The sequence below is a fragment of the Neolamprologus multifasciatus genome, chromosome 18, assembly GCF_963576455.1.
Source record: "Neolamprologus multifasciatus chromosome 18, fNeoMul1.2, whole genome shotgun sequence".
In the NCBI taxonomy this organism is placed as follows: domain Eukaryota; kingdom Metazoa; phylum Chordata; class Actinopteri; order Cichliformes; family Cichlidae; genus Neolamprologus; species Neolamprologus multifasciatus.
Window position 1 is genome coordinate 8,884,811 of NC_140456.1, and position 20,100 is coordinate 8,904,910.

At 40.1% G+C, this 20,100-nt stretch overlaps 1 protein-coding gene across 5 annotated transcripts in view; it reads right to left on the reverse strand.

Moving 5' to 3' along the window:
- Positions 1-20,100, reverse strand: part of LOC146497302 (supervillin-like) — a 46,223-nt gene that overhangs the window by 10,333 nt on the left and 15,790 nt on the right. For 2 of the 5 annotated variants that reach the window (XM_085140253.1, XM_085140249.1), the window contains exons 14-29: positions 18,963-19,254; positions 17,957-18,022; positions 15,794-16,505; positions 12,666-13,182; positions 10,825-10,957; positions 9,466-9,519; positions 6,486-6,563; positions 5,860-6,007; positions 5,473-5,568; positions 4,708-4,788; positions 4,366-4,543; positions 4,102-4,277; positions 3,641-3,796; positions 2,423-2,559; positions 1,290-1,437; positions 1,051-1,196 (exon numbers count right to left, since the gene is read on the reverse strand). In XM_085140253.1, coding sequence (XP_084996379.1) covers positions 1,051-1,196; positions 1,290-1,437; positions 2,423-2,559; positions 3,641-3,796; positions 4,102-4,277; positions 4,366-4,543; positions 4,708-4,788; positions 5,473-5,568; positions 5,860-6,007; positions 6,486-6,563; positions 9,466-9,519; positions 10,825-10,957; positions 12,666-13,182; positions 15,794-16,505; positions 17,957-18,022; positions 18,963-19,254 — 3,118 coding nt within the window. The remainder of the gene's footprint in view (positions 1-1,050; positions 1,197-1,289; positions 1,438-2,422; positions 2,560-3,640; positions 3,797-4,101; positions 4,278-4,365; positions 4,544-4,707; positions 4,789-5,472; positions 5,569-5,859; positions 6,008-6,485; positions 6,564-9,465; positions 9,520-10,824; positions 10,958-12,665; positions 13,183-15,793; positions 16,506-17,956; positions 18,023-18,962; positions 19,255-20,100) is intronic. The other 3 variants (XM_085140250.1, XM_085140251.1, XM_085140254.1) reach the window with 3 other exon arrangements.

Sequence of the window (20,100 nt, forward strand, 5' to 3'; positions counted from 1 at the left end):
TAAAGAAATGCTGTCGTATTAAATGTCTGTCAACAAAATAAATAAATTAATATGTAAAATTATGGGAAAAGTTCTGGTAGCTTATTGACCAGATTATCCTGTAATTATAATGCAGAAAGATTTGTAAATTCATAGAATGATTTGTTTGTTTAACTGTGGACCTAGTCTAAAAAAACAAAAAATAAAAAGAAGAAGAAATTTTTCTAGTATAAAAAACCCTTTTCTGCAATTTAATGGTTTATTTTTTTACATAATTACTTTGGCGCAGTATGAATAGATGTGGTGGAGGTATTTATCAGTAGAATAATATGTTGACTGTGCTGAAAATACAATTAAAAGTCTAAAAAAAAAATGATGGTCTCCTTCACATTTCCCAAAGCTGCCCAGTGAGCTGGATTAGAGTCTTTGACATTATGTTTGACACTCTTGCAAGAGACAATCCAAGAAGTGTGTGCATCACTTTAGTGACTGAAACTCTAGCCCCTTTGTATGTTACTTAGTGCAAATTTGCAGGTGTCTGTGCAATATACAGTCGATGCATACAGCTTGCCAACTAAGTGTAAGCTGATAGCTTGACGGTCTCCAAAAATAGTCCTTTCTAGCTCCAGAAAGTTAGCATAGGTTCAGTTCTTGTTCTTTAAATTCAGGACAGTGAATCTCCAGCTTCTTTTTATTTTGCATCTCATATAAAGTTTGCATCAGAAATTCTTACTCTGATCCACCACCACCATCTAGACTCCAGAGAGTCCATTCATTATCTTTGACCTTCGTCTATAGGTCTGCTTCTCATTTTTTTAGAAGAAACTTATATTTCTTCCATGTAATATTTCTCTTCTGAAATTCAGTGGTTTGCATTCACGTGTGGCACATGTGACAGAAATGCTGAAAAGTTTCCCATTCAAATGCAAACCAAAAATAAAGCTAAACTGCACCAGTGATGAAATCCTATTTCCTCTCCGTTCATGAAATGTTTCCAAGTTCAGAAAGCGGAAATTCTGCTGAAAAATGAAAAGCAGCTATCAAAATTATAATGAGGCTTTTATAGATCACCTCCTTGGATGTCAGGAGGGAGCTGCGTGGGACCTTCCCCCACTCATCATCATCAGGAACCAGCTTATCATCCTGCAGTCTGAAAATACAGTTGGTTTCCACGATGGCATTCTCAAACTGCTCGTCCTCCTCTGGTGGACCCGCCGCTACAATTAAACATAGTAACCGAAAATGTTAAGATATTATCAACACAAGTGTGTTCAGTGGTACAAACGCACAGACAAAAGCTTATGTCTTACACTGATATGCCATCTGTCCACCGAGGACTGACCAGAACTCCTGAGTATCTGGACTTTGTGGGTTCACCCCTTCTTCGATGGCCTGCACCTGGTTCCCCCTGCAGCCCATGTCCTTATTTGTCTGGATGAACGTGGCCAAATCATTTGCCTGCATTCACGAAAGAAAAATAATCATCTTATCAGCTATTAAATATGATAGATTTCAGTTTCATGGGCTAGATTCTGTTGAATCTGCATGCATTGAAGTAAACATGGAGGCCAATGAAGTGTAAGCAGATGACAAAGAGGAAACTTTTTAATTCTGTGTGTCGATGTGGAATCTGAGCCTGGAGCAGTGTGGATGTTACATGAATGGTTTCCCTGAAAGAGTTTTCCAAACTTTTAGGATGTGGAGACTCATTTAACCACTACTGTCAGCATCTCTTAACTTAACAAGGCTCTAGTAGAGAGACACAAAGTTCAGCTTGCTCATCTCCCCGAGACAGAGTTGAGTTATCTTGGTGACGACTGGAGTGGTGTAAATTTTGGGTTACTGTTCAAACTAAGGTCAAATTAAGTGAAAAAAATCAGACCTGTATCTAATTTAGTAACACATACAGAAGCTGTGTCAATGATGATAAAAAAAAAGACTAGACATGTGATTTGCTGTTTAAACTGACAATAATAAAGTAGATCTGAGTCGCATATAAAGAAAAATAAAGAGTAAATGTAGCCATATCCTCACCATGATGTTAATGTAGACAACAAATAAATTTAGCTTCTTAATTAATCCATTAATACCCCTTAGAAGTAAGAGGTGAAACTTCATAAGAATGTCAAATATTAAAGTCAACAACAAAAAAAAAAGAGATTTGGTCGACTGTTTCTTGGCTCTTCATGCATAAAATCACAATAAAGTGTGTAAAGATCACAGAGAAGGAAAACAAATGTTTATTAAAAACTGTCTAGACAGACGTCCTTTGGGAAAATGGAGAGGCTGAAAACGTGTTTGACGAGGAGCACAGATGGACATATGTGCCAGTGGGTGTGTGCGCAGAGAATGAAAGTTAAATAATCAATGAATCTTTTTTTTTTCCAAACACCAGTATGGCTACTGTAGCTCTGACCACACCAGACAGAGTGGCAACACTCACCTTCGCCTTCTCAATAACGTTTGAGAACTCTCCCATCCAAACAAAGCAGTGCTCTGGAGTGACCAACAGGAAACAATCCCCGCTGTTCAGAGACGACGCTCTGGGCTCCACTAGTCTGGTCTGAACATGACGACGACCTGCGAGAAATAGGAAGCCACTTTAATTCATTTTTTCCGTAGATTTATCATAGATGTTCTGCTTGAGGCAAAACTTTGAGTATTTTACAAGGACAGATGGAAACGACAATTTGTGTGACCCTTGTTTTCTTATTGGTGGATTATCACAGGAACAAAAGCCTGACTACACGATGAGATGACCAAATCAACATATGAAAAACAGACTTATTATTCATAGATAGCCTTTAAAAAAAGATTCTGTTTTTTATACAGCAATTCCCCCTTTTGTTTGTTGCTGTACATACAGAACTCAATATTTTATTATAATTGTATTATTTATTTATTATTCGGGGCATGACCACTTTTGACTTTCTTGAGGCTACCAACCTAGGAGCCTACAGCAAGATGTCTGCTTCACCTCAATCACTTCATGTTTAAATCACTGAACTGAATACTGTGAAACATTAAAATTAGGGGTGTGGTTGCCACAGCAGGTGGTGGTGGTGACACAGCTGACAGCTATCTGCTAATTTAACCCTCTCAGTGCCTTTTGAAGCCTTATTAATACAATTACATTCAATTGCTGAAATTGCAGAGTTTTCAAGGAAAGTCTAGGATTTATTAGCAGATTCCATGTTTGTGACACGCAGTTACACAGTTTATGGATGCAGTTTATGATGCAACAATATGACTTTCATATAGAACACTAACTGCAGTATGAACCTAAACATTAACAGCCAGTCTCTGAAAACTAAAGGTAGTTTTGGCTGCTCATTTTTTCCCCAAGGAGAGGGCTTCCCATATTTGATATGACACAGCTGTTACACCAGATTCGTCTCTCCCATTTATTCAGATTTGGGATCAGCACAAGGCTGGGTTTGTGTCTCCTCCTGATCTTAAACTAGGTAAAGCAAATGTGTTAACCACCACCCCACGGTGCCGCTAGACCTAGTTTTAGACTAAAGGAAGAATGAATGAAGCTCTCATTTAAAAGGTTCTAGTCCAAGATTATGTTTATTCCATGTCTGGGAGCTGGAAATGACACAGCATTAAACAATGGTAGACAGGTTAAGACAAACACACAATATAAGCGAGTTTTCACCTTTGATCTGCATCAGCATGATGTTCTTGTACGGCACAGCGCTGTTGTTAGACATCTGCTCTGAGACGTTGACACTGCGCAGACTTACATTGCTGAAGTTTTCTTTACTGGCCAGACCTGCCAGAGCAGCCTCGGAGTATTCTGAGGTTTTATTCACTGAAATGAGAAAATACACACTTTATAAAAACAATACAGGCCTACTGGGATAAAAATTAATAAATAAATAACATAACTGCTTCATTAAACACTAAAGTAACAAAATCCATGCAGAAAAAACGTCTGTATAAGTGGGTCACGCTAATTTGCAGAGGTTAAAAATGGATGTAGTTTTGTTGACTCCAAACAGCAATAACGTTTCCATTTTTGCTGTTGTTGCTTTTTTTTTTATTACAAACAATAACAGAGAGGCTCTATTAAGTCTTCTGTTCTACAAACTCCTAAACACAGAGTAATGTTCTTACTCGTCTTCTCGGATTTCATTCTCTTGCTTTCCAACTGTGCCACGTTAAGTCTCTGCTCTGTGTACTCATGTCGGATGTCCTCTCGAGCTGCCAGCATCTTCAGAGGGTTTTTAGATGACTGAACGTTTCTAGAAGGACGAACTGAGCGCTTGTGCTGCACCATGGCTGAAGTCAGCCTAGTCAGGAAGAAAAAATGAGTATGAGTACAATGGAAAATAATTACCAAGAGGCCGATGATGTATTATTAGAAGCTTTTTTTCTTACTTGGGAGCCTGGGAGCCAAATATGCTGTCAAAATCCTCGCTGATGTCAATCCTGGTGGGCATGCGTGGAAATTCAGCGACACGCCTGTAAAACTTGGAGAAGATCTCATCATCCAGCTTCATCACTTCCTTCACGGCCTTCTCAGTCACTGTTATAGTGGTTTCCTGCAAACCTGCCACTGAAAAAAAAAGTTTAAAATAATAAGGATGCAATCTATACAGATTCTTTGAAGGTAACACTGCAGAGTAAGGTGTTGATATTTTTGGGGGACTGGCACTAAAAATGCTTTTAAAATGAAATATATTCCTAAGCTGAGGTCAAAGTCACTGCGGATGTGCTTACCTTTGCTATTCAAGCGCCCCAAGAAGCTCTCCAACTTGTCAAGCTTCTTATCTGACTCCATGTCCGGCCTCGCCTCAATTTCTGGAAGACATAATTCAAGTTTTAAAACAACAGCTGTGATTAAGATTGAGGTGCTCTCATTACGTTCGTTTCTATCCCTGTATTTTTCTGGACTGCTTTTACATTATTTACAGTTCAAAATGATCTTTATTTATCATGCACTGGGCCTTGGCATAGTCTCTTAGTTCTTCCTCTGTTTACAAGCTGTTTTAGTGTCTCTCCCTTTAAGCCAACGCTCTTCTGCTATTTGCATACAAAAATTGTGAACAGTAGGTAGGTGAGGCTGTTGTGTTCCCAGGATTACCTGCTCTCACTGATATTCTGGACAAATAGCAGACCTAGAATAGTCTAAAGCTTCTGTCTCATACTTGTACATAAACTGGCCTACTTATTTGAAACTTTGGCCATATTCAATATGAGGATCCACCAAGTTATTTTAAAGTTATAGTTGACAGAAAATAAAGAAAAACATATCAGGACCCCTTAAAATTTTCTTAAAGTAATTAAGTTAAACACACAAGTTCATCCAGCTTTTTTGTGTTTTGTGCCGTTATTACTGTTTTTAAGTTATTAGCTGATATTTTTTTATGAACTTTATGAATTATTTTTAAATCCATCAGCTTCGGTAAACTGCAAACTAGTTTTTTAAAAGCTCTGACAGCGATTTCTCTGGGGTGACAGTGATGACTTGCAAATCTATCTCACCCTCTTGTGGCTTGTTGACAGCTGGCGTGCTGCTCTTCAGCTTGGTGGAGACAGGCGACAGTATTGGGCTGATAACGGAGGAGGAGGCTGCCAGGCCTGCAGACACATAGACACAAATTTAGAGCAAGCGACATAACTACTAGATGAACCTGCTCACAATAAGGTCTTTGGATTTTTCTTTAATGCCTATGAAAAAAAGACTGCATTTGGCATTTTTGGCACCAGAAGCCAAGTGCATCTCTACATTTCGACAGCCGGTGTCACCAACTAAGTCAATGCAGATTTGTAAATAGCACTAGAGTCCAAATAAATCCATTTTTTGGGGTGTATACTGTTGCTTCAAAGTCTTTTTCTATAGCATTTTTAAACACCACCCAAGACACCCACCTTTCTTGACCATACGTGCAGCCACTGTGTACTGGGTGGAGTCATTAGCTGCTCCTTTGCCCTTTGCCTTCCAAGCATCCTCACGAGTTGAAATCATCTGCTTCCTCTCCTCAATGGTCATCTGGGCTTCAATTTCCTCCCCCGTCTTCTGCACAGACATGTCAAATTATCAGATTATGAATGATTATTAGGTTAAAGTGTCAAGCCCTGCATGAAAAGCAATCATCTCTACACAATGAAGCTAACTGTTAGTCTTTAATTCAATGTATTTCCAGCCATGTAGGACTTGTTTTTAATAAGATTAAAACATAAAACAAATACATGGAAGAACTGCATCGCCTCCAATTCACTGCTTTGTTCTCAAAGGCGCAATTATTCATGTAGTAACAGTATCAAACCAAGCAGTTATAAAAAGATTGGATGCATTCGAGCATGCTGGGTGCATTGCTATATATAGTCCACTGTATTCCTCAGTGGAAGTGATGGCTGTACACTCGTGTTGGCGTAACCAAATCAATTTCAATAACGGAGAAAGTGCTCAACACATGAGTAGCTGCAGACCAAGCAAGAACGATAAGACTCCAGTACATGCTGCCTGTTTGAGCATGCTAGGCGCATGACCTTACCTGACTATGATGGTCAATATACTGACACTTTTGGCCAAGGGAGATAGGAGGAGAAAAGGTAGAGGAGAAGACAGGCTCCTGAGGATGTAGTAGTGGGTGGAAAATTGAAAGACATGAAAGGAAACGAGGGAAAAACAATGAACACAGAGGATGACAAACGATGGATGCAAAGGAAAGAAGACCAAAGCCAGAAATTGGGACTGCAGTTTGACTATTAAACAGTAAACATGACGCTAATTTAATTTTACCTTTAAAAACATGCCGGTTTTAAATATTCATTATTCATTTAAGAAATGACAAAAGCTTTTCAAAAGAAGGAAGTTTTACTGTCTCTAAATAAAACACTCCAAAATAAAGAATGCACTTACTTTTGTTAAAGGTTGCTGAATACATTTATGTTTACTGTTAGTAACAAGGTAGCAAATTGCAAAAGCCACTTCGCCCAGGAGAAAATTACATTACCTGTGCAATGAAAACGTAAAGCTTAAAGGAACCCCGTCTCTTTCAATCTCGTGGGTCTTAACATGTTGCCTGTTCACACTGTCAAACATGTGCGGTATATTTTTACTGGTTAAAAGTTGAAAATATTTAACACATATTTTGATCTGCGATGTAAACTGGTTGTACTCCATATTAGAAGCATCATAAAATGTTAAAGTGCTGCTTTTGGTTGCAATTTCCAGTAAAAAGGAAACACGTAGAATTAGTTTTCAAAGCCTTCCTGTTGCTAGGAAGAGGAGAAAGAGGGAGGAAAGTGCTTGTGCACAAAGACAAAGCATTTGATGCATTTAGTCAACTGAACAATCTGCTGATCATAAAACCAAACACTGTGTCTACATTTTTCACGCACAAGGAGTCTAACTGGCCTCAGATAACGACCAAAAATAGATGCTGTCTTGCTGCTGCTGGATTTGTACTGCAGCACTTGCTTTTGTTTTTCTAAGGTTTTTAATGTGCGTAACAGTGGTTTCTTTATTGCTAAATGTTGTTATACTTGTTTGACAGTTGCCACAAGTAGGGATGGGTATTGATAAGATTTTCACGATTCCGATTCCATTTTCGATTCTGTTTAACGATTCGATTCTTTATCGATTCTCTTATCGATTCTTTTTAAAAAAGGAGAACACTAAGGTCTAATAGCTTAGAACTTTGTTTTATATCTTCTCTTTGAACAAGATAGAAATTTAGGAGTAACATGGCCTTACAAACCCAACAGTGAGATCTTAAGAGATCCACAGCCTACGGCTCTTCAATGGGGTGTCACAGGGTCCCCAGGAAAAAAAAATTGTAAATGTAAAATAATAAAATAAATATTCTTCTGTAGCAATAACAAAGTATAACATCAATTATTCTGTAGCAATTACACAAGAATATCCAGTAATGTCCCTGCCTACAATTAAACACATTCACTTACCGAAAATCATCTGCTGTGGCAAATGGGTGCAAGCCTTTGACCACAAACTTAGTCACTGCTCGGTGACATTCGTCTATCCTGGCCTGAAAGGAGACGCTAACGGTAGACTGCAGTGAGAACTGCCAGCATCTGAGCCAGACTCTGTCTGTCTCTCTCATCATGGTCATCTAAATGCACAGTAATGGCAGGTTTTGGTATCTATGAAGCGCCTTGAGGCGACATTTGTTGTGATTTGGCGCTATATAAATAAAATTGAATTGAATTGAATTGAATTTTGTAATAAGGCAGATCGCGCTAACATAATATGCACTGTTAGTTGATTATTTACCTGCCGCATTAACGGGAGAGGACGTGCAAACGTTACCGCTGCTGCTGGGTTGAGATTCACGAGTCCGGAGCGGAATTAAAAACACGACATTCATTTAAGGTCATCGTGTGTTTTGTGAGCAAATGCTTTTGTATATTTGTAGTGTTTCCTCCCTTAAATGAAATATCTACTTTGCAAGTATTGCAAGTTGCCCTGTTGTCATCCATTCTCGTAAAGCAAAACCAAACTTTTGAGCGTTTGAGCCGCTTAGGCGCCGTGTTTCCTGCCAGGTAAATGACGCTCCGCAACGTGGTGACGTCATTCGGGGCGACTGGAATCGATAAGGGAATCGTTTGCAAAAATGGCAAACAATTCCAAGGAATTGAAACACTGGGAACCGGTTCTCAACAAGAAACGGTTTTCGATACCCATCCCTGGCCACAAGACACAAATAGAATTTCCAAAAGGGCAACAAACATTAAATACAAATTATTGCTAATGGAATCGATCGAGAAAATCAGAATATATAAAACTGCCGTCTTCTAGATCAGCAAAGAGGAGCTATGCTGCACAAACAGATATTTCCGTATTCTCTTCGTATCGCCTCTGTGAACATCATCATTGTGATATACAGTTTGACTAACACCCATTATGTTTTCTTCTTTGCTTTCCTTGTTAAACTATTTTCAGGTTTAAATAAAAAAGGTTGTAAAAAAAAGGTTGAATATCAAACATGTCCATATCATAGAAGGAAACAAAAACTGCAACCAAACACTACAATCTTAACAACAATGGTGACTACGAATTGCGGGTATTATTTTTAAATTTTACAACAAAATACAAAACTATAAAAGACATTAACAGCGTATTTTATTTCAGACTCAAAAAATATAATAAGCCACATATCTTCATACCAGGGTTGGTTAAATATAATATATTGGCATTTAAAGCAGTTTCTTAGCCAACCTGTGGAGATGTGACTTTTGCAAAGTGAACTCGTGATTGCTCATCAAATGCTACAGTATTTCTGAGCATGAGCACATTACTTAAGAAGTGCTTAATTAAAATATTTAAACCCTAATGAGTTTATATGATCTAGTATTAAGACCATGTGTTAAATGTTAAATATTAGATGGTGTTAGAGCATCGACAGACCAGCAGATTCAGGAAAAGCAAAAAGCAGCCTCGCACAACATCCAAACAAAACTGTGACAGGAAAACAGAGATCCCACGCCAAGCTAATAACCAACAGGTCTTACCCACAGCTGTTCAGACACAGACAGAGAGGAGTCCTGAACAACCACCACTTCCTCCTGAGGGGTTAAACACAGGGGAAGTACACGTCAGAGTGAGGGGGGGGGGGGGGGGGGGGCTACTGCTATTGTTACTAATGGGTTTTAGGGGCGAGATCGCCTTAAGGATTAGCATCCAGCGTTTAAGCAGGCGGTTTCAACTCACAGAATACTAATTTTGAGTGTACGAGCTGCAGGAAAGGAGTCCTTTAAAGTGCCCTAGTCCCAAATCCCAAAATTAGAACTTCTTTGAGCTTATAAATGTCTTTCTAGATGCTGTTTAAGCCAACAGAGATGCATAAATACTTATAAGAGATTTCCAAAATAACTCTTTCTGTCAGATAAGCTTTCAAGTATTACCTCTCGAGGTTTAAGTCAAACTTAGCCTGAAGCTTCCCCGATTGTGTTAAAATTCATTTGTAATAGCCCAGACTGCTAATTCTACAAGCAGAACGAGGCGGATGATTTAGTGTTTGCTGTCTGAGGGCTGGATGCCACGCTGGTCGGACACCACTGCGCTCAAACAACAGATGGGCTAAAGGGAATGAAATGAAAAGGAGCACTTAACTGAAAGAGAGGGGGGGCAGAAGCTGGCATGGTAACGATGAAGGATGGGGAGGGAAATGAGGCACTGGTGTTTACTATGTTTAACCAAAACTGTTAGAGCAAAGGCTCTGTAAAAATATACCTGGAGCTAAATGGAAAGCGGATATAACACTTTTCTGAAACAGTGGATTAAATTTATTCCTATTAATTTGATTTCATTTATATTGGTCATGTCATGACATTTTCTGCAAACATTTAAGACAAATGTTGTTTTACAACCACAACCTGTGCCCACTTTACTTAAATCTCCAGGAAATGTAATCCGTGGAGAATGACCTGCCAGTCATATTTGAGCACACACAGTTTTATTCACAGTGATGGAGAAACCACAAACATTTATGCGAGGAGACAGGTTTTAGTGCAGTTTATCTACATACAGTGCGCAAGAACCAGCCCAGTGTATCTGGGAAGCACGACAAAACTGCAAGTCAGCCGCACAGTTAGTTAATGGGTCTGACTTAATCAAATAAATTAATAAATATAATCACAAAAGTGTCAACTGCATAAATTATAATTTATTTTAATGCTGGATACTGGAAAGAGAGATTTAATTTTCATGCTAAAAGATATCACTATAAAAACATTTTTTAAAAGCTACATTTTTTTGGTACTTTCTTCTTTAGCTTAGGTTTAAATTTGCCAAATCAAACATGACTCACTCTAAATGTGACCACAGTGAGGCTTCGCAGTTGTTATACTGTATACACAGTAAAGACTAACCTTCTTCTGGCTGGTCTGATCTGTTTCCCATGGCTGAGCTGGTTGCTCGGTGGATGCCACTTTAACCACTTCCTGTTTCTTATTGATCCTGTTCCTCCAGTCCTCCTCGCCACTCTTCTTCAGCAGTGCCACTCTGACATAAGACAAGAGATAATCTTTTAACAGGCAAAAATTAGGCTTTTAATTAATATCCTATACTTATTTAAAAAAAAAAAAAAAATCTGTGTTCTGTCATTGGACAGTGCCTTGTAAAATTCTTAGGGCCAAAGTCCAGAAGCCAATGGTGGAATAATGTTTTTGGTGTCTATTGTACTGTATGGTACATGAATAAAAATGTCCCACTGTATGTACATTGGTTGTGTCTTTTGTGTTCATCATGTGAAAAGGTTTTTGAGGAGAAGAACCACAAGCAACATAACTTGCCAGTTTTGGGAATACTGTTTTACATTTATTGCACCAATGTGTACGACTATGTTGTTGTGCATGTGTTTTTGAGGCCGTGTGTGTGATGTCTGTAGTCAAAGTTTGGTTTTTCAGCAAGAGCAAATGGTTTTGAGTGTAGAGCTTCATTTTGACCTGACAATACGATGTTTGGGAAATTGGGTGAGAAGTTATGGATTTGTGTTTACTGTTTTGAAAATACGAGGCATAGTTTCAAGAAATGTGTTTAAGCAATCGAGAAAAACTGTAACAAAGGCCTCCAAAGACTGCATGAGGAGCCCTGATAACGAATGGCCGAGGGGTAAAGGAAAGTATGTCATCATCTCCTCTCCTTGTCTGGACAGGGCAGAAACGAGGGCATTAGGAGGAATGTGCAAACTCTCAGGGGACTCTAGCAGTCCACTCAGCTCTCTGCCAGCTGTGAAACACAGTGATGCTAATAATGAATCTCTCCCACCTCCATAGATGTGAAAGAGTTAAATAAACCTATATACGGCAGTGAAGGACACACAGTCTTATCAGGTGCAACACTACAATGTTAGCAAGCTTTGTCTTTTTTGACTCAGCCAGCAGAAAATAATCAAAATCTGATCTTTGCTGGCATTTCATTTTACACCTTGTAAAGAGCCGAACTCTGATTGGATCCAGAACTTGTGAATCCACTTTGTAGCCTAGCCAGTGTTGCTAGGCTACAAGCTTTAAAGAATTATTTTCTTTGTGAATTTTCATTCACCTAAAGGATCCCAGTCACGGTCATGCGTGCCATTGTTTGTATTCCATGTTTGGCAGCAAAGCCTTTGAAGGTATTTATATTCAGAAAAAAAAAGAAGTGTCAGGTCTTTTGGTTACACTGCACTTATTTCATTTATGTGAAAAAATGTTTTTGTATGGTTACTGAACCAATTTCACTAAACCCACGCCTAATGCGAGGCTGTGCACTGCCCACCTCCGACTGATTTCTGTAATGCTGAAGTAAAGTTGAGTCTGTGTTCTGATTAATGTCACCGTGAGAGCTTTTGCAGTTCTTACCTTATAAATGGACGTGATCCAATTTTGTGAATTAAGTAAAAGTCACATTTGTTTGGCACCATGTTCTAAGGACCTTTTCAGAGGTCAGGCCTTTTTTGAGCTGAACATTATTAGCTGTAATTTAATTTTTCTTCATGAACAGACAAAGACATAATGAGGCATAACAACAAAGACGGCAGCAATAGACTTCGCAACAGTTTCAGCTGTGTGGTGGCAGACATATCAACTCTTTAATTTCGTAACGATGTAGTGAATGGACATTTTAATCGTATCCTCTACATCTTTTTTTCCCCCTCTGCTTTTACATCTACAACAAATAAATAAATCTATAAGTAAATTTGCATTAGATGAAACCTTCAGCTGTCACTCACCTCTCCTTTATGGACATTTGTTTGCTGGACATGCCGTCAGACAGCTGGTCTCCGGACTCTGTGGGGGACAGCAGGTCCCCAGAATGATCACTGTGTCTGCCCAAGTCCTCGATGTGTTCCAGGGGCAGGGACTGGGACTTGACGAGCGCCTGGGGCAAGGACTGAGGTTTGGGGGGGGTCTGCGGAGGCACCTGGGGTTTGAGCTGAGGCTGCGGTGCTGTCTGCTGGTAAGGCTTAGGGAGAAGTTGGACGAATCCCTGAGGTTTGGGCTGGGTTTGTGGCGAGTGATTGAAAGGCTTGGGATATGTTGGTGGGGCCTGGGAGTATGGCTGGGGCTCGATGTATGACGGAGGTTTGGGTTGGTTTGGAGGAGGCTGCTGTGTGAAAGGTTTAGGGAGGGTCTGGGGAGGCTGAATGACGGTCTTCTGCTGCTGCTGGCTGCTTGAAACGTGCGACACAGTCCTGGATGACACTTTAGCTATCAGCGGCCTCAATGGCGTGTGGTGATCCGGCACATCTGGGAGAAAAATAGAATGCAATAGTGTATATTAAGTGATCAAAATTACAGATATTTACATAAAAGATTATGTGCCACAGGCCTTCCATCAAAACCTGTTGAAAAATATTAAAAAGATAACTTTTCCATATGTGAAAATATGTCCCACTGTGATTACACTTGTTTGAAATCCTTTATGATACCTCTGGAAATTCCTCAGATGAGCTTGCTGTGAGATGACACTGTTTACCATTTCATCCCTGTGCATGCAAACAATTTTTGGTTTTACAATAAATGGCATACAATTTTTTTTTATACTTTATATATACAGTGGTTACCATTTAGACGTTTTTTGGAACTCTTTTCAACAGAAAGTTGCTGAGTGGGAGTAAACATGAATCTGTTTGGGAATTGGGTTAAATTCAAATCTTTTCAACAGCCTGAAATACAACATTACACCTTTCATCTTTTCAGACTTCTACGTTCTCAGATTTCTTTTTCCAACCAAAGGAAAGAATCAAAGCATTTCTATGTTCAACTTTTATATACAGTCTATATCTTGAACTAAGACTTTTCAAACTACATCTGGTTCAGCAGTATTTTCAATAGACCCACCTTTATTGGTGTTAATGCGATGAAACAGTGTAGATGTTAGCAGTGTTTTGAAATAAAAACATATTAGCATGGATGCAGGATCATTTGTAAGCCCTAAAAGGTAAAACTAAATTAAACTAACAGAAAAGTCAAAGTCAACTTTGTTGGCTGATGAATTTAGGGAAGCTCCATCTGATATTTTAGCGCTGGGTTTATTGGAAATGACCACATTGTTCTTTTCACTGAACTGATTATAATTTTGTTTGTCTCTTATAAATTTGAATATATCAAAACGTTCCTGAAGCATTTTTTGAAAGAACCCTTTTTTTGCAAACAATCACGGTGTAAATACTCCAATAATTATCTGGAAATGGATTCACGTGTTACTAAACACAAAGATGAGGTTACCATATATCTATTTGTGCAGCAACATGAAATGCATGTATGCACACAGGGAAACGATTTTGTCGGATTTAAGTTCGAGCCACATAGTTGCAGACGTTAGAAGACACCTCAATATTTTGAGCAAAAGCATTTTTCCCACCAGTGAAAAATGCTTTTGTTAACTTGTTACTCTGCAAGTTATATGTAAGAAGATGAAGCTTTGAGCAACTTTTTGAATATGTTTTGTTGCTAGTGTGCTATCTTATCTTTCTGCCTGCCTGTGTTTTCACCCTCAGAAACATATCTGAGATGCACACGAATATCCTCTGAATCACCTAAAAGCACAGATATACTTGACATACTTTAAAGTGTGCACAAAGTTTTGAACATGGGTATCTGAGCTATTAAAAGAAGCTTAATTATTAATGTGAGCAGGTGACAAATGGCCCTTTGGGCAAACAAAAACAGAAAAGCCTGATATGAGACTGTTAGTTCATTACACTCTCTCTGGAATGAGGCAAAGTTAAGAGGGCAGCAAAGTAAATCTATATGTATGTTGACTCAGCAGGGATAGCAGGAATAATATTACACTGGAAATATTTTTGAAAGCAGTACAGAATACCAGAGAGCCTCGCTGCATTACAGTGCAGTTTTCCATTTCTTTTAAAAAATGTCCACTATACTGATACAGAAAATGAAAATGCTGCATAGAAAGTAAAGTGTGAGATGATCAGGATTTCCTGCAGGGAGGAATCCCAGAATATCCCCACTTAATGTGCATTAAATATACTGTGGCGATACCTCACAGTATGGTGAAAAACTCTAGCCACAGTCAGAAGGACAACTACACAGTAGGCTTAACATGTGTCTTATTAAGGCTTTTAGGCATGTTGTGGTATTTCTCCAGTGAATCATGATAAGCTCATATAAAGGATCTTACTATAGTGAAGATTTACTCATGCAGAAGTAAATAAGGCTATAGCCTGCAGACAAGCCTTCCATTGTGTCCCTCTTGTCCTCTACCTGCTTTATTTAAGTGCCCAACAATTGCTCTGCACTCTCTCAATGAGTGCTTTCATCTCTGCATGTACTATTTGTGTGCATGCATGGGAAAGGACCACCCCTGGACACTCTGTGCATTAGTACATAAAAACAGGTCAGGCCTATTTTACTGTAGCATGTGCACAGCTAAGCCACAGGCGTAATGTGGTGCAAAAGGGATGACAGCCCCTGTAGAAGCCACAGCAGTGAGGAGAGACAGTTCTATATAAAAATCTTAGCTGATCAACAGCATGTTAGGAAAGGGCTTCCTCTTTCCAGACAAAGAAGCCACGAGGTAAATTCATGGAAAAATATGCTAATTAGATGCAGTCTCAGACGCCTCTCTCTCTCTCTTTCTGTATCAGCCAAATCAAACACACCCAGCTGGGACAAGTGTGTGTGCAGCCGGCAAAAACCAATCATGCGTGGGAGCATGCTGCATGAGACAATGAGGATAATGAGAGCAGCCCCTTCCCCAGACATTTCTCCTTCTGTCTTTTTGTCACTTCCGTTCTGTCTTTTCTTTTTGCCCCTTCTTTTTTTATTTCTTTGTCCATCCTTCTCTCAATCCCCCCCCCCCCACCCACCCACCCACCCATCAGAAGCTTCCTACCTGAGACTGGGCCACTGCCTCTCTCCTGCTTATGTGTGGAGGAACTGTGCGCTGCTGCAGCCTCCCTCAGGTAGCCTCCTTTTCCTCGTCCTCCTCCCTCTGCTCTGTCTCTGTTCTCGTGGGAGTCTCCGTCTGCGGCTCTCCAGCTGGGCAGAGACTCTGACTCGCCCCCCCACAAAGAGGGCTCGGCAAAGTGCTGAAGCCGGGGATGCTGCTGCCTGTCGTCTCTGTCCCTGTCGGGGGAGTGCCGCTTACCCTTAATGCTGCTGCCTTGGCCGGCTTCTCTGGCTCCTCCCTGCTGTCTTTGCCTCACCTCCTCCTCTTTCGGTGCTCTCCGGCTCTCCTCCTCCTGCCTGTGATCAGTTGAGGAGGTGGGAGCAGGAGGGGCCCCAAATTTCTCCTGGCTCTCAGGGAAGGGATGAGGGGAGGAGTTGAGCTCAGACTCTGGGTGGCCTGGGTCCCCACTCTGGGTCATGGAGAAGTACTTCGGCGCCCTCTCCTGGTGAATGCTGGTGCTACTGGAAGCCTGTTGTTGGGCAGGGATGTAGGTGACGGCAGTGGACTTCTCTAAATGAAGACCATCATCATCACCGGCACTGCTGCCTGATGCCTTGGTTACCATGGCGATGGAGGCCTGGGAGGTGACAGCTGCCACCGATCGAACCAGGGAGGCTGACAGGGGCTCCAGTTTGATCTCGCCGCTATTTTTCAGCTGCAAGAACAGCAGGAGTCGTGTGAGAAAGTCGGGACACAAAAGACAGAACAACAGAAGAGGCGAAGGGATCGATATGAAGGACGGAGGACGTGAATACAATTAAAGCAGACAAATTAGAACTCAATGGAGGGATAGGTTGCAGAACGTAGGCCTATGTGGATGTGATGGTGAACAGACAGACGACGGTATGGCAAAGAGGCCAAAAGGTAGGGAAGAAACATGTGGACTGTTTAGAGGAAGGAAAGCAGCAATCACAGCACAACTGAAGCCACAGCAGTACCTGTCATTCACACAATTACCTGATAATATACATCTTAGCCACGTCGTCATACTTAAACACGGCTCAGTCATTTCCTTTTAATTAGGTTCATACTTCCATTTTTGTTAACCAGTGTGGCATCATGGAGTTATCAGTGCAGTGTAGGGTCTTTACCTCACAATTTAAAGCACCTCAACCATTGTTGTGATTTGGAGTTGTATAAATAAAATTGAATTGAATTAAAATGCATCTGAAATTCTTGAGCAACAAGAAGTTAATGAATACAGACACCCTAATACTTTGAACTACAGGAGCATGATGAGCTAAAAAATAAAGCTGGATTTAAAATTTGACACTTGATTTGAACCCTTCAAACAAGAGTCAGTCAAAGGATTAGTTAGAAACACACACTGTATATAAAAGACAGCCAACCCCAAGTACACACTTTCCCGATGACTTCCTGACACAACAGCCAAGAGTTTTTGTCTCCTGCTGGGAACAACCTGAGGCTGTTTCGCTTGTTAGGCCAAAGTGTAAAGCACTACACTATGCAGTTTCTCTTTTATATGTCATCTGTGGTTAGGAATTAAACTTTAAAAGCCAGAAATGTGCATCAAAGCTGTATTGATGTTATCTCCTACATTGTGTAGTTTATGTCTCTTCCTCAAGGTGCTCCAGCACAGGTGGCTTATACATTTACGGAAATAACCAGTCATCAATAACATGCTAAAGCTCCACACCACTACCACACACTGATTTTGTTTGCAATTCAAGGTCTCACCAAATTTTGCACACGTTCAGTATCACATCTATCCACATACTAAATCCACAGGTAAGCATTTCTTTTGCAACAGAAGTTACTTCAGGACTAAACAAACTAAAGAGCTGTATTTGCTTGCATTTGAATATCCCATGCTTGTTATGCAGGGAACAAGCATGTCCCAGAAGCAGCAACCATTAAAAAAATAGCCACAGATAACAAAAAAACTCAACCGGAACTTTAAATTACATGCTGTTTTGCAAAGAGTACACACATCTAACACTGAGGCAAAATAAAATTAATTTTTAACCGACACCAAAAGCCACTAGACACAAACACTGGCTTCTAGCAGGACCTGATCAGATCAGTCCTGGCGGGATTTTTCAATGCAACCAATCATAAGCTCCACAAATGCAGCAGGGGTCTTACATGTTCCTCCTGACTGGTCTCTAAGTCACCATTGCACACCGCAGAGGTTACTGCCAGCTCATCTTCCTGTGTGGAAACCAGGTATTGACTATGACTCACTGCTGAGAACATGGTGGAGATAAAGTTGACCTTTTATAAAATATCTCAGCGTGATGTCAGGTTATCTTCGTCAGAAGATGCCGGGGAGGAACGTTTTCATTTTTCACCCTTACTAATATATACAGTATTATAAAATTCAGGGTAGCTCTGGAAACAACAACATTAATGTGATAAACGAAAATTGTGTCAGGCCTCCCATTTGTGAACTTCTTGTCATTTGTGACATATGGAGGCTAGTAAAGTTTTAAAAAACACAAGTGCAAAATAAACTCTGTGACCTTTTTTGTGCTATGTAAAAGTCATCCCTCTGCACATAGAACCGCGTCAGCTGTCGCTAAAGCACTGAGGCAAACTGTTCGTGGTGCTCACTGCAGTCAATGGAAGTAACCTGAAAGTAAACTGTTTGCAGGTTTTTCGCAAATCTTACAGCAAAGAAACTCTAGATGATCTATTGTTCATTCTAATTAAATTACACTTTTGTCTGCACATCAGTCCTGCCAGAAAATTGTTAACCTCCTGCAGAAATTTGCTTTTACTCTAGAGCTTTTGTGATAAACAAGAATATCATTCATTTCATTTTATCATTACTTACACAATTTCATTGTTGTTAGTTGTAATTGTTCCCTTTGTTTGTTTTCAGCCAATTTTCTCTGCTTTCTTTGCACTTTTTGTTGAGCATTGCAGTCTTTCATGTTATTTCTTTCAGTGTCTTTTCTATATACTTCTACCAATTTTTGTGCCTTATTTTATGTCTAATCCCACATCAGTTTTGAATAAAACAAATCTAATTATAACATATATATTGCACAGCGCTTTGCTCATATATGTTAGAAGAAAAGTAGAAGAACTAGTAGTGGTCGTTAGGGGTCTTTGTATATTGACATTGTAAAAGGTGAAATTATTGTACCTTCTTCACCTCTCCCTGGGTGATAGGTTGAGTCTGAAAACGAGCATTAGCTCTGCGCTGGCGGGTGTCCCCTCGAGTCCCCTCACCAGTCTTGCCTGTAGAATGGGCGAGGCGGTTGAACAGGGCCATTTTCTCAGACAAACTGAGCGTGGAAAGGTCTGGCTCCTCTGGGACACCTTCCTGGCCATTTACCTCCACCCCTGCAGTGGAAGCCTGAGCTGGTTTCTGGTGCTCCTGGCTTTCCTTGTCCTGCTCCTGGACTGTTGAGCCTGGCTGAGAGGAACCCTGAATGCTGGGGTAGAGACAAAGGGATGTCAGTGACCGAGCAACCGGTGTCGTTGATTTTAAAAATAAATAAAGGTTTACTTTAAGCTGGGACATTTTTATACTACAGTGATATCTGCCTTCGACTTGAATACAGTGGAATTAAATGGCAAATTGGGCCACTGAAAGCACAAAAAAAGATTTTTTTGAGTTCATAGAGTAATAATTACTAAAATTACTCAAAAAACATTATACAGAGTTTTAAATTTGTCTTTTTGATACTTTAACCACCTGCAGAGCAGCATCCTTAAAGTCTGCTTTTTATATACTTTATTAAGTTTACCTGATGAGTAAATGGCTGTGTCAGATTACAGTCACAGCAACAGAGGCATAAGCAGATCAGCCCACAGATGACTGATAATCATATAATACAGCTGAATGTTTGCAGTAGTGTGCTGAGTTAAACCTGGCCTGGTAAACAAACTGCAAGACACGTGAGCTTTAACCTTTCTGATGATATGCAACCTTTTCCTTCACCAAGGTTTGTGACCTGCATGTGAAAATCACTGCAAGAAGCAGTGATGATTGGAAACTGAACGTTTAAAGTTCTGAATGAGTTATTGTGTAAGCAGTGTCTTCTATCTCCTATAAGGTGCACACAGCAAAGAAGTAGGGCATGAGGAGGGCAGAAATAACAAGGTAAGGTGAGCTGGATGAGCACATCAGCACTGCAACCAGGAGAGGGAGACGGAGATTTATTAACCGCAAACAATATGGCAAATTAAATAGGAAAGGGTAGTTAGAAACTAGGTGTGGTTGTGGGTTTTAGCTTTATTTAGAGCGCAAACATCATGCAGATCTCTCCAATTCATAT